General features: G+C 46.5%; 1 protein-coding gene across 1 annotated transcript in view; it reads left to right on the forward strand.

Moving 5' to 3' along the window:
* Positions 1-332: 332 nt before the first annotated feature.
* Positions 333-14,342, forward strand: part of ESYT3 (extended synaptotagmin 3) — a 33,719-nt gene continuing 19,709 nt past the window's right edge. Inside the window, exons 1-4 of the mRNA XM_065671364.1 lie at positions 333-680; positions 6,800-6,841; positions 7,719-7,853; positions 8,399-8,475. Coding sequence (XP_065527436.1) covers positions 411-680; positions 6,800-6,841; positions 7,719-7,853; positions 8,399-8,475 — 524 coding nt within the window. The 5' untranslated portion in view covers positions 333-410. The remainder of the gene's footprint in view (positions 681-6,799; positions 6,842-7,718; positions 7,854-8,398; positions 8,476-14,342) is intronic.

Genomic DNA, 14,342 nt, shown 5'->3' on the forward strand with positions numbered 1-14,342 from the left:
TGGTGGGTGACCCCGTGTCTTGCAGCAGAGCTGCCTCCGGCAGGTGGGACAGACGCCTTTCCAGCAGCAGCCCGTCAGCTGCTCCGCGCCTTGCCTGCCTGTGGTGGGCTTCCCCACTCCCACCCCTTTCCCTGCGGGGCGCTGTGACCCCCCTCTCACCACCACCCTGCTGCGGAAGGGCTGCCCCCGCCTGCCCCTTGTGTGCGCGCCCCCTTCGGCGCGCTCGCTGGGGGGCGCCATAGCTCGCGGGGCGGGGCGGGGCGGGGCGGGCGCCTGGCGCTGGCGGCCGGGTGTCCCGGTGGCGGGGTCGCGCCTCCCCGCCGGGCGGGGGCACCTGCGGCAGCGGCCGCCCGGGGACGGCGCACTCGGCAGGGGCGACCCCGCGGAGCCGGGGGCTCCGTGCTCGCACCATGCATCCCGCCGCTGCCCGGCGGGCCGGCTCCCTGCCGCGGCTGCTGCTGTCGTCCGCCGCACGGACGCTGCTGTGGCTCGGTCCCGTCTACCTGGCGGGGTACCTGGGGCTAAGCGGCAGCTGGGTGTTGCTGGGGCTGGCGCTGTGGCTCTGCTGGGGACACAACAGGCGGTGGAAGCGCGACCGGCTGGCTGCCGCCTTCGCGCTGCTGGAGGACGAGCGGGAGGCGGTGTGCCGGGGCTTGGCCGCCACGCACCTGCCCGCCTGGGTGAGTGGGGACTCAAGCGGCGGGAGCCCGGGCAGCGGGCGCGCTGCGAGGTGTGCGGCGGGCGGCTCCCGGCTGCGCAGCTGGGGAGCGGCCGGCGGTGCAGCCGTAGCAGCGCGGGGAGCGGGGTGCTCCGTAGCGAGCCGCCGAAGGGCAAAGAACAGAGGTTGCAGCGATGCCTTGAACCGAGCGGTGCCGTCTCTGATTTTGAGGTCTTGCTCAGTAAAGTGAATGCTAAACTGGAAGCTGTTTTAGTCGAGGAGGTGTGCATGTTGCTGTAACCACGCTGGTAGAAGACACTGCCGTATCTCTGGAGAAATCTTCTTTCAAATATCTGCTGTTGCATTGCAGGTATTTTGGTGTAGATGTTACTTACTTTAGACCTTCTCATCCAGAAGGTTTTTTCCCCTTCTCTTTAGTGTCATTGGAAGAAGACAAAAATCTATAAACATAGTGTTCTCTGCCTCCAGAAACAATATTTAGAGGCATCTCTTGATGGTATGGAGAGCCAACCCCTGTTTGTTCTTCACTTATTTTCCTAGCTACTCTACGTTTTAAAGTGAAGAAACTCAAAAAACTAGCTGCAGGTTTTATTCTATGTCTTTGGTTATTTGTTGTGTAGCCTTGGTTTGATAATGGAAAAGGATGAGGACTGTTTTTTTCCTTCTTCATAGTCGTTTGCTTAGCGTTTAAGACATGTCAGGGACTGGTAGGGAAATGCCTTTCTTGTAAGAAAGAATATCAAAGAGCTCTATTTGTAAGGAGTGTTGCATGGAGACATTTATAGTCAGCGAACTGTTTTATATAGCCTACAGCACTTGGCTTTTCTTAATAGTGTGGGAAACAAAAGCAGTTGGCGCTTCTGAGAAGTGAGGCCAGGGTCTCCTAGCAGAGCTGGTGCAGCTCCCTGCACATATTCCTTCCCGCTGGGCACAGAAGCCTGTGTCTGAATGAGGTTTCTGCTTGTTTGTATTGACAGAGCATTTAACACAACCCTGAGCATTAAAGAGCGGGGTGGTGTCAGTTCTTGCCCTGATCATGTAAGAATAGTGTTGTATTTTATCCTCAAGTGCCCTGAATCCTGCAACAAGAAACTGAGCTTCTTAGTGTTGAAAAATCAGCATCACCCCCCACAACACTCTCTCCCTCCCTCCAAAGTTCTTGGGTTTTGTGGCTGAAAGTGTCAGGCTCTGCTAGTGCGTGATGGAAAGGATCATTGACTCAGCATTCAGGAGGCAGCACAGTGAGCGCTGTGTCTCCCAAGCACAGGAAGGGTTTTGACAGAGACTCCAGCGGAGCCTGTTCTGATGATCAGGGTCTGGAGCACCTGGAATGTGAATAGAAGCTGATAGAGCTGGGGCTGTTCAGCACCCTTCAGGAGAAGAGAAGGCTTTAAGGGGCTCTCAGCACTGTCTCCAACGGCCTAGCACGTACTCATAGAGACGGTGCGGTCAGACTGTCTTCAGAGGCCTCGCTGCTGACTTGTGAATCCTTGGAGTTGGCTGCTGGAAGGCAGGATGTAGGATCTAGGGATAAAGGGGCTGCAACTGTGTGCTTTTAGTCTTAGCATTTATCCATACGGCCACTTCTCCTCCTTTTCTATGGTGGTAACTTTTATTCTCCATCAGTGGTGCTTGCTTCCACACCGCATTTGTGCTTGACATGGTTCTTAAACTCCTGTTTTAAATTTTCTTCTATCTCCTTCTTTGATTTGATCATCTGCTTCTACCCTGTGCCTGTCCTGGGGACTGAGTCTCACCTCCTCTGTGTTCATTCTCTGGGGTGTCATCTTTTTTTATCTTTAATTTTCGCCTTTCAGTGTGTCGTGGTTAAACAAAGTCAGCCGTAAATCACGCAGTCGCTCTCTCACTCCCCCCCTTCTTGTCCTCCCCCTACTCCCGGAGGGACGGTTCATGAACCTTCAATTGAAACAGCTCTAAAAATGTCCCTTGTGTTCTTCTCTCCTGACATGCAGAGGTGGGAGTAGGAATGCAATTCAGGCTCAGGGAAGCAAGGGTTGGATGTGCAGTGTTGTAATCCTAGAAAAGGTTCTGGAGTTGTGAAGCAATGGCAGTGTCTTAGGGGACTGGTGAATAGTTGTCTGCTCATGTGCCCTGTGGTAAAATGAGGAGGGTCCATCCAGTGAAGAGCTAAGACCAATCACTGATTGCACTGCTTGGTTAAAAACCATTCTCCCTCAGAGCAGTGCAGTGGCTCCTTCAGACGTGACTTGGGCTCTGCTCAGTCCTGGTATCGGCTGTTAGGAGATGCATTCACATTGCAGCCTTTCCTTCAGAGGGGGCGCGGGGAGGGTTTCCCTCATCTACTCAACCATCTGTTTCAGGGAGCTTGCACGGTTCTTTTGCAGCACCGGTTTCTTGGCTGAAACCAGCCAGTGAGTTTGGAATAGAGGCATTCCTGTGCTAGACATCTTACGTGGGCAGGCTGTGCTTCCTCAGGAGACCAGGCTGAAAATCTGCTCATGTTGAGCAGAGCCAGGTCTGTGTCTTGGAGAGGTGACTTCAGCCTGTGCCGCCTTTAGCAGGACTTCTGTAAAACCAGTCAGTGCCTGGCACAGAGGTAGCTGGGCTTCCACCTTCATTCTGGCTCTTTCATTCTGGCGGTGGTGATTTCTCCACGTTGCTCTTGCAGCTTTTAGCAGGTTGCAGGTGAGAATGTCTGAGCATGCTGGATTTCTTCCTGATGTTAAACTCCTTTTACCAGGATGAATGGATATTACTGGGTACAGAGCAGTCCTTTTAAAACTTTGCCAGTTAATTCCTCCAAAAGGTTTGTTTAGACTTTTGTTTTTGCCCCTGCACAGGGAGCTAAAAACCTGTGTGTGTGTTCCACAAACACCCCAACAAAACCAAACCCCAACCAACCCAAACCCCCCAGACAAAACAACAACAAAATCCCAAACAGCACCCCAAGCAAACGCATACACACCCCCCCATGGATAGATTCCTGTGTTGAAGAGAATGACACAACAGTGTCAGACATGGGTTTTGTTGTTGCTATAATTGTTGGTGTTCCCTGCTCTAGGGCAAGGTGGAGCCATGCAGAAACTTACACATTTTCTTTACTTGATGGTAATTGGCCCTTACCTGGTGGTTTTGATCTTCAAAGCTCTTTTCAAATGCTAAGTAATTTTTGCATCATTCCAAAAATACTGGCAAGAAGTAGGCTTGCTTTTGTAAGTGGGGAAAACTGATTTTGATAGTGTGACTTGCCCGAGGCCTCAGGATTAACTCTTCTTCTGGGATAGTGTTAACTTTGGCAGCTCTTTGTGGCTCGTTCTGGGCTTAATAGGAAGTGTTTTGAGCTTCTCTTACCTGTGCTGTACTGATGACAAACTTGAGGACAAGACCTTGCGGCTAGGGCTGTCACCAGTAACAAGGGTCAGAAGTGAGTCTGAAGTCCAGAGCATGTGGTTAAAATACGGAACTGTAGATGGTTTGTTTGGTTGGGTTTTTTTTCGGGGGGGGGGGGGGGGGGGTGTGTGTCCCAAAACATATTAGGATACAGTAAGTTCTTGCAGTAAACTGTTGGGATAAGAACAGAGCTTGGTAGTGTCACCAGGCCAAACTAGAGCAGAGCTCTTATTCTACTAGTGGGACATGCACATAATAAGAATACCCTGTGGGTGAGAAAGGCTGTGCTCAGAGTTTATGTCTTATTAGACAGTGGATAATACAGATGTAACACTTGGATACCAAGCTCTGCTTCTTCTGCAGAACTGCTCAGTTGACCTTTGGCACTGGGAACCCATGGATACGTGGTGGTGTTTCCTAATAGGCAGAAAGCTGGTTTTCACCAGAAACCTGTAGTTGGCCAATTTGTGGTGCTTGCCTCTGTGAGAGCCCTGCTGTGTCAGCCAAGGAGCTCTTGGTGGTGTTTGGTACCACAGAGCTACAGCAACGCTATTCCTTCTATCTGTCAAAGGAAACTGAGGCATAGGGTGCCTGGGTAGGAGCTGTGTTGCAAACACATGCATGAGGCAGTGTCAGGTGGATGGAAGTGTACCGCAAATGGCTGCTAATCCTATCACAGCAATCTGAGGTGTGACACAGGGGTAAGTGATTCATTGTGGTTGCTTTTGGAGTTTGCCGTGGGCTGTCTGGTTTGGCCAGTGTCTGTGGCCCAAATAGTGAATTCAGTTTTGCTTTTTCTCAAGCTGGATCTAGCTGCTGCCTCCTTCTCATGGTTTTTGCCTGTTTCCTGATGCTTCTGGGTGCAGTTCTAGGTCTTTTAAGCCACTAGTTTGCTTCTTGGTTGCCTCTTGCAGTTGCATCTCTAGCAGCTTCGGCTTTAGTGAATAATCCCAGCCATCTTTTGTGGTTTATGTTGTGCTACATTTCTCCCCTTAACATTGGTGGATCTCACATGTGGGATGTGACTTTCTCACTGGGATGTGGTGAGAAAGTCATAGCTTAACTGTTGCCCTGAGTCCTGGTCTATCCTTCCTTTTGGGTCACATCTCTCTCCTTGCTGCAAGGTCTTTTGAAGGACAGCTTGCCGTGCAACTTCCATAACTTCTCTGCCCTGCCTGTGACTGATCCAGAGCTGTGGTACCAGTACTGTGGAACACTGGCACTTGGCAGTTATGTAGGAGCTGGGGACCAGCTACCTTCAGGCTACCCAGGATTTATGTGTCCTGGCAGAGGACTGTTCGGTGAAAGATGAAAGGCTGGCAGGTGAAGTGGAGGTCCCCAATTCGCATAATATGCCTTACTGTAAAATGTCAGCAGTGTTTTTTTCAGTATTGATTGTCCCTCCTGGTGCTGTATTCTCACTTTATCATGCAAATAGAGCTGGGTGGGCTGACATTTCAGTGGTCTTGTGTTGCCTTATTTAATGGAAAAGTTGCTATTTAGAGCATCAAAAGAAATTGCTTGTAAAGAATGCAGTAATATCATTACTTTTTTTTAATGCAATAATTGAAGATAATTTGGAACATTATTTGAGCAGGGGAAATGGGCTCTGAAATCATACATGAAACTGGAATAAAAGGCAAGCTACTCTCCATTCCATCTGAACATCTCTGAGCACCTATCTGAAAGCTGCTGAGTCAAACAGCAAGCCTTTGAAGAGTGTAATTCACAGTTCTTGTACAAGGAAGTAATATATTGTCCTACCCAACGACTATTATCAAGCTAGATGATAGTTGAAGGAGTCGCTTTGTATTGGGGTGCTCTTGTGGAGCTGAGCAGGGCTTGAATGCCGCCTGCTGCACTGTCCTTCCCTTCTGCAATAACCTGGTACCAGCTCTTAGCGCTGGCTGAAAATACTACATCCATAAGACTTTAATGTGCGATTGTAGTAAGGTGATTGTGGCTCTTCACTCAGCAGCTTCTTGATGAGGTCTGATAGATCAATTAGTAACTTGTGAGTGGCCTCATATCGGACTGTCCTGATGGTGATTAAACAAGTCATCACTTCAGGGAACTTGGAGGATTTTGTTATGGGCACATATGCTTCCTGTTGGCATTCAATGCATCCCACTTGAAAACATGATGCATAAGTGACTACTTCATTTTAATCTGTCCTTAGTCTCTTAAAAAGCTCTGAGATATGAGAACACTGGAGTGTTATACATGATAGTGTGTGCTAATAGGCACAGTGCGTCTTTTGCCTGAAGCCATTGGCACTATGTTAATATTGGTGGAGAAATGCTGCCACAACCAATAAACTGAGTTCCCTAAGCAGGTTCTTATTTTCCAAAGCACAGTGTCCTGGTTGAGGTGAGCCAGTACAGGAAACAGGACCCGCACAGCTCATGATCTTGAAGGGAAGCAGGTCCTTATGGTTTCCCAAGGCATGACCAAGAGAAGGATGAGAAATCTAATGATGCTGTACGCCATGAACAGGATATGATACTTGCTTTAATTATACAAGTGTGCCCAGAGGCATGCTGGTGTATCAGTGCACGTGTGTTCTTTTGCCTTTTACTGTTTTTCGAGGTAGTAAATTATGAAGGATGTATGTAGGAGGGCAGAGGGATCTCGACTTACTCTGAAGCTTGTTCATGCGCTATGGTATGTTTTGCATGTGTTGCAGTATGCAGAAACAGATAGCACGTGGCATTCACTGTTTTGTTTTGCTTTTTTCTTTGCATCCAGGTTCACTTCCCTGATGTTGAACGAGTGGAGTGGCTGAACAAGGTGAGGAGCCGTCTGCTCTGAGCTGCATCATAGCACAAACTGTGGGCCAGGTCTGAGAAAGTTATCAAGTCACTACAGTACAGCTCAGTCATATGGGTGTCTGTACTTCAGTCTTGGAGCCAACTCTAGTATAGAGTTGCCACTGAGGTTTTGGTGAGAGCCAGATGTGTGCCTGGTTGGTGATACAGGCTTGATGAATTTTGACCACAACTCTTCATTCTGAGATTAAAAAAATAAAAGCAAGCAGGAGTGTGTGTGTGTGTTTGTGTATGCCTGTCTGTATGCATATGTGTGGCAGTATTATCATTTTAGCAAAAACAGTTGCATTTCCTCTTACCAGAGAGGTCCCCAGTGAACGCCGAGGCAGGTGCTCCTATAAGCAGATTTAGTCAGGCTCTGACTGGAGCTGGACTCTGGAATTCAAAGCAAAACAGTTGAACTTGCAAATTAGCACCTGGTAACTATCCTGGTTTTCTTTTTAACAAACTTTCCTCTTCATAGAAAGCTCATTTCTGCTCCTTTTTAAATAAACCTTACCCCAGGGAGCTTTGTGACACTTTAGAGCAATTATGAACTATTGTGCTTTAGCAGCTTTAACCCTGGGCTTTGCTGGCTCAGCCCCTGAGGTTAGAAGCAGTCAATAGACTATAGTCTATGTAATATAGTGCTGAAAACTCACCCTTCAGTTCCTAAAACAAATTCCTTTGCTGAGGAGTTGAGATGGATCCTTCCATAAGGATGACTTAACTGCACAAATGTGACTTGGTAAAAGGACAGACGTTAATAGCCAGGTGTTCTGTAATGTTTGTGTCTGTTTCTCAACAAAAGATATCTTATACAAAGAGTTCTGAGTGTTTCCCCTTTTGCTATTCTTTAGGTCCTTGTACAGGCTTGGCCGTACTTTGGGACAATCCTGGAAAAAACATTTAAAGAAATTGTTGAACCAAAAATCAGAGCAAAGAATGTACACCTGAAAACATGCACCTTTACCAAGATCCACTTTGGCGAGAAGGTAGTGTAAATCCTTTGCAACATTTGCAGGTCAGTCTTTTCTGAAAAACTCGGATGCAAGGGGAGTCTGATGTTCAGCTCCTTAATAGCCCTGAATGTGTAATAAAATGGTATTGGTACAACACTGCTGCCTCCTTCGTTCCCTCCTCATGTTGACTTGAGTGTCTTCACCATGAAGGAAGAAATGTACAGGAGACACACAGATTCCTTCCCACCAGCTGTCAGTATCACGGGATTGGAGATGGAAAAAGGGGCATGTATCCACATTTATTTTTGTAATACCCTTGCGACAGGAGTTTTCAGTGCTTCCTAAAGCTTGCAGCTTGGAGTGCTTGCAGCCAGCCTTGGATCTGAGGACTGCAAAAGCTGCTCACACTGCCTCTTTAAGGGAAAAACTAGTATAGTTTACTTGTACTTCACATGCAGTTGTGCGAAGTCTTTAATGAATGCTTCTGTAATCAAATTGATTGAAGTTAGGAGGACTTTTCACTTAGGCTTAACTTCAAAGATATTAACTATGTCATATCTTGTTTGTCTTTATTTCAGTGTCCTCGAATCAATGGAATAAAAGCCTACACCAAAGAAGTCGACAGAAGACAAGTTACCCTAGACCTGCAGATATGGTAACGTTATATCACTGATTATGTAGATGGTTCTTAACTCACTGCCCATTTGACACCTGCACATAAGTTGTCATGCTGGACTGAACATGTGGGCCACTAAGATCAGCACGAAGTGCAGACGTCCTTATTTTACATTGAACTAGCATGATGCAAGATAATCTGTCCCCGGCTGGATGTCCTCAATATTTGGAGAAGTGAGATGTTATGCAGCAGCCTTTAAGTCAGAAAGCAGTGTCACCTGCACAGGTCTAGGTGTTACCTGCTCTGGCCCATCACTGCTGCCATGGGCATAGGAATGTTCCCCTTGGCTTTGCCATTTGTAGTAGTAAGAACCCAAGTTTTGGAATTGTATTTTCTGTTCTGACAGCTCTCAGGCATGGAGGCACTTGGTCTGTCTTGTCCCACTATGGTTCCTGTTCAGTGCAACCTCTCCAGTTCTTCCAGAACTACTCATGCTATTTATTTTTCAATTCCTTCCCCTAGATTAATCCTCTTGTTTTAATCACCATTTGTTGCATGTTCCACCCTGCACATCTGCTTTTTTGATCACAGCTGTTCTCTGAGCAGAAAACTGCCTCTAGCTCTACTAGCAACAACAACAGCAAAATTAGATAAAACATTTCATACCTCCCAGGCTGTTTTGAATGAGCTTGTGTGTTTTGTTAACAACAGAGGTAATGTAGAGCTAAACTTTCTCCTTGCTTAGCCTGGAGAATGGAATTACTGGGGGAATTGCCACTTGCATGGTGCTGTAGCTCTGTATGTTTAGCAGTTTGAGCTGCCTAATTTAAACTGCTTTTCTTCATGGTAGTGCCAGAAAAAGGCAGTTGTGATATTGTAGAGTGTCTTGGCAACAGCACAGAGCTGCTCAGAACTGTGCCTGCTGCTTAATGTGGCAACGGCATGGCAGCATCCCCAGCCCTGGCAGAGCACAATCACTCCCTGCAAAATGACATGCTTGATTTTTCATCCAGAACATGTTGTGCTTCAGTGCTGTCAGTGAAGTGCTCTTTGTAATAGCCAGACCAGTTTAGGAGCATTTGGCAAGTCATTTCTGCCTTCCACGTTGACATTGAGGGATTTGATGCCTTCAAGGCTCTGCAGGAGGTTGCTGCTGCTCCCTGTTAAACTACTTCTCCAGGCTGCTTCTCCCACATACTCATTTTCACTGTCTTTTAACAATCCTCTGCAGAGGGATTCCCACACCTCCTCATTCCTGTCCCTCTGGCAGACCCGTCAGCATCTCCAAATGGCCAGACACTTCCTGTTCCTCATCTGTTGATAACTTAACCTGAACTGTCATCTGATAACCCAAGTATTCTCTGTATTCTCCAGGGAGTGTTCAGACTACCTTGTCTCTCTGATGGGCTCTGTTGAGGACCCAGTTTCTCTTACATTAATAGACTAAGATCAGCAACTAAGCTGGGAGTTGTGAAATGTACAGTGTCCACAGGAGGTAGTGTAGTCCGCAAATGGAGAGGAGCAGATCTATGAGCATACGAGTAGTGGTGCTTTCCTGCCTTTTTCTGGATTGCCAAAGTAACCTTTTTTTTTTTTACTTTTTTTTTTTTTTGTTTCTTTAATCAAAGAAATGGACAATTTCCACTTTTCTGGAATGGAAATAATGAGGCAAACCCCCATTACAAAATAGGCTCTCTTAGCTACATGAATAGCAGTGAGTGCTTGCACTAGTGCAGCTGGTGCTGGGAGAAGAGCTGCTTAGAGGAGGTGGACTTGAACTGCCCGATGTGAATCTGCTGCCCTTTGCACTACCTTTCTTGCCTCTCTGCCAGCTGCATGCTGGTGATGTTTAAATGGCTGGGTCTGTCCAAAGAGCTGCAGCCTGGCATCACAGTTCTGGAGAAGAGAGCAATGTGCTGTGGGTGCCAGTGTGGTATACTTTGCAATGCTGAGACCACAGCGACTGACTTTCTTCTCTGGGGTTAGGTTTCAGAGAAGTGTGGCTATGTTGCAGTGGACATTAAAGGATTAACATGTCTCCATGTTATAAACATGACTTCTCTGTCTTGGTGCTTGCTAGCTGTAGTTTTCTGGGAGTTCCGTCGCTGGTGAACCTATGTGAGCTGGCCTCTTGGCTGGCTCACCACTGACAAGGGTGGCTGCAGCAGGGAAGGCTGAGCAGCTACTTCACGCAGGATGCTCTTATCCTTGTGGACAGCGCTTCTGCCTTAGCAGCTCTGCCCCACTCCAGTGCCAAGTTACCCTTTGTGTTAGGCAGTGTCTTGCATCCAGAAATTTCAGTGTGCTCTGTAAATGCTTCTTGCTTTCAGTTTCACTATCCTTCTTATGCTGGGGGCTCCAGAGCTGGATGCAGTACTGCAGGTGGGGCCTCATGAGAGCAGAATAGAGGGGAAGGATCACCTCCCTTGACCTGCTGGTCACACTCCTTTTGATGCAGCCCAGGATATGGTTGTCTTTCTGGGCTGCGAGTGCACATCGTGAGTTACGTTGAGCTTCTTATCGACCAACACCCCCAAGTCCTTCTCCTCAGGGCTGCTCTCAGTCCAGTCTCCACCCAGCTTGTATTCGTGCTTGAGGTTGCCCTGATCCACATGCAGGACCTTGCACTTGGCCTTGTTGAACTTCATGAGGTTCACATAGGTGAACATGGTGTGGTGCTGAATGCTATGGTTCAGGGTTGTGCTGTGTGAAGAAGCACTTCCTCTGTGTTAAATTTGTCATGTGATGTCACAGATTACATCCTTGACATGGGAACTGTGAAAAATAGCACATAGAGATCCCTTATTTCTATGGGCAGTAGCTGTCAGCAGAGCCACTGATGCAATAGATCTGGTATGGCACGGAGCAGAACTTGAGAAGCTGCTTTAATTAAATCTGTCAACAGATTACATGTCTGTAGCATCAGAGCACTGGAAATGGTTCTGTACAGCGCTGCCTCATTACAGTATTTGCTGCCCCATGTGAAAGGACTGTACTTGAGTTTTTGGCAAGAGAACCAAGGCGCAGAGGTGATTACTTGTGAGGCACAGAGGCCTTTTGGCAAAGGCAAGGAAGGAGGCTATAAATCTTTCAAAATCTTTTGCTTGGTCCCTGAGATGATGCGCACAATTGGCGGAATTAAGCTGTGTAAACTTTGTCTCAGCTTACAGGACTGAACAGGAATACAGGGTACCCTCAGGTCTTTTTGTGCACAGTTTGTCATTTGTCTGTCTGAAGGTGCTGGTGACTGTATTCTGCTCATGTATCTGCTCTCCAACAGATTTACCCAATCTGCAGCTTTCATATGACATGTAAGAAAGAATCAGGGTTCTTGCAGTGGTTAAATGAAATATGAGATCCCTGACAGACTGGGATTTGAAATCCCCAAACCTGAAATACGAGATCCCAGCTGGAAATAAACTGGCAATGCTCTGGGGGCTCTAAACAATTTGCCCTAGATCCAAATCATGGATCTGTCCCCTGAGCACAGGGGACTGACAGTTGCATTTTCCAAATGAATTCAAGTTGAAGCGTTCCAGAAATGGTCTCCAAAACTGCATTTTTCAAAGTGGGAACTTTTCAAGTGCACCCACTTGATCTCCTACAGCTGCTTTTCTTCCCACTAATTCTGCAATTGCCTGAGCTACTGTGTAGCCATGTAATCATTGGCTATAATAAGAAGTTTCAAAGTATTTGAAGGCACTGTTACCTCCCAGAAGAATATATTTCAATCCACAGACTCATAGAATAGTTAGGCTTGGAAAGGACCTTAAGATCATCTAGTTTCCAGAAGAACTGTTTCACATTGTCATTTCCAGGCTCTTCTGTGGCATTTACAGTACATAAGAAGTCGCAGAAGAATGGTGAAAAAATATGTATAAAAATACATAGGCATTGCAATTTACTCTTAGAAGAGACTCTGGACTTTCTAATGGACAAGTTTTAGAACGGAAGACAGTTTCTGTCACCTAGTGCGGAACTGGGGAAAGTAATTAAAAGAAGCACGAAGGTTAAGAGCTTTGGTGGAGTTTGGGTTAACTAAGTTTGTAGGATCTTACGGGAGCTAAACACAATTTGGAAACTTGTCAGTCTTGAGCAAAAAGGGAGTACTTGCCCTCGGGAGTCTGACTTGATAGGCAAAGGGAAAAGGCAGAGGTGGCCTGTTTTTGTGCTTGGTCACACTTTCTTGTCTCTCTTATTAGTCTAATGCTGCTTGCTCATTTACCCAAGTCCAAAGTCAGGCAGACTAAGCAATAGTGTCTGCTTTACAAAGCACTTGAGAAGGATGGACCAGATTGACTTTCTGCATGTGGGCTGATGAGAAGATAAGGCTTGTGTGGAGTTACTTTACAGAGGGAGGAATTGCACATGCCTTTTCTAAAGGGACACATAGATACCGAGGTTAATCAAACTTGTCAGTATGTGTTCTTGTAGCATCCGTGCTTTCACCCATTGTATCATAAACACTGGGCCTAGCTTTTCCACCCAAGTACAGAACAGATACAGATACATCCACTTATACAGGCTTCTCCAGTTCACATCCATGGCACAGGCGTGCTTATCTGCATTACCTGGTGCTCTGTCTGGGGGAGAACAGCAGAGAGCACAGCAAAGTTACGCCAAGCAGAGGTGGCAGGTGAAGGCATGAGCAGCCTGGACTGGGAATGAGGACTAAAACTAGTGAACAAAGCATGCATCCTTTTCACTGAGCATCCTGGTGTGGGGGTGATGCCTGTGTGAAGCAGACTTAAGGATAATTGAAGGTTCAGGCTCTGATAAAAGAGGTAAAGACTTCTCAGACATCTTAAAACACAGTTTGCATGTATTGTAGTGTTACTGGAGAAAAGAGACATCTAGGACTGGGTGGGAAGAGATTTTGACTCTGTGGAAAGCAATAAAGGTTGTAAATTGAAACACCCAGCTATTATTCATTGTGATGGACACAGGCAATGGCTGAATTAAATCCTTTTGGATTAATTACTGCAAATTGAAGAACTCATTTTGGCTTCTCATTTAGACTTCTCTTGTGACAAAACTCTATTAGCACCCAGTGTAATGGGCTGTAAGATAATGTCAAAATTGTAGAAACTAATAAACGTAAAAACAAGCTTAATTACGTGACTAGCTCATAGGGAAGATTGTGTTAACTTTGGCATGGCCTGTGAGGTTGGTTATTGAAAAAATGAGAATGTTCTAGCATAAAGGCTTTGATTTGTGTGTTATGAGCTTTTAAAATGCTGTTAAGTGACTACTGTAAATAAATATTTGAGAACTTTGCTTGCAAAATGGAGACAAATTCACCAGGTTACTCATTCCTGACATTTTTCTGGGGGAGAGGTAATATGTCTGTGTGCAAATTACAGGGTGAATTCTTGGCAACTACAGCACTGTTTGCCCATATACATGTGGTCAGAGATAAATCTTGTCCTTTGATTATGGGCTGAAATTGTGCATGCAGGTGGCAAGCACAGCACATTCACTGTGCTGCGGTACCTTTACACCCTGCTTTACCTGCAGGGTGTTTGTGTGTCTGCATCCAGAAGGAGCTATTTCTCAGTGGACTGAAAAGGAGCTTGGTAGCTCCCTTCAATTGTTTTCTGCCAGCGGCATCAACAGATCTGCCAGGTTCTGCTTCCCAGGGAGTGGCTATCGGTTTCTGCATAAGGTGATGCTTGTACTTTTATTAAAGTCTAAGGTGGTTTCTAAGTTGCAAAAGTACCACCCTCAGCATTTGTTTTATTTAAAGCCTGATGTTCTCCATGGCAACTGACCAAAATCTGATCCAAATCATTGTCTTTTAATTCCGCCTCAAGGAAAGCAGGTTATTTTTAGTGAAGAATTTGTCCTTCAAGTGGACAGGGTGAAGACCCCATATGTAATGGTAGGATGGCTCTGCATTAACTTGG

Source organism: Lathamus discolor, chromosome 3 (genome assembly GCF_037157495.1).
Source record: "Lathamus discolor isolate bLatDis1 chromosome 3, bLatDis1.hap1, whole genome shotgun sequence".
In the NCBI taxonomy this organism is placed as follows: Eukaryota; Metazoa; Chordata; class Aves; order Psittaciformes; family Psittacidae; genus Lathamus; species Lathamus discolor.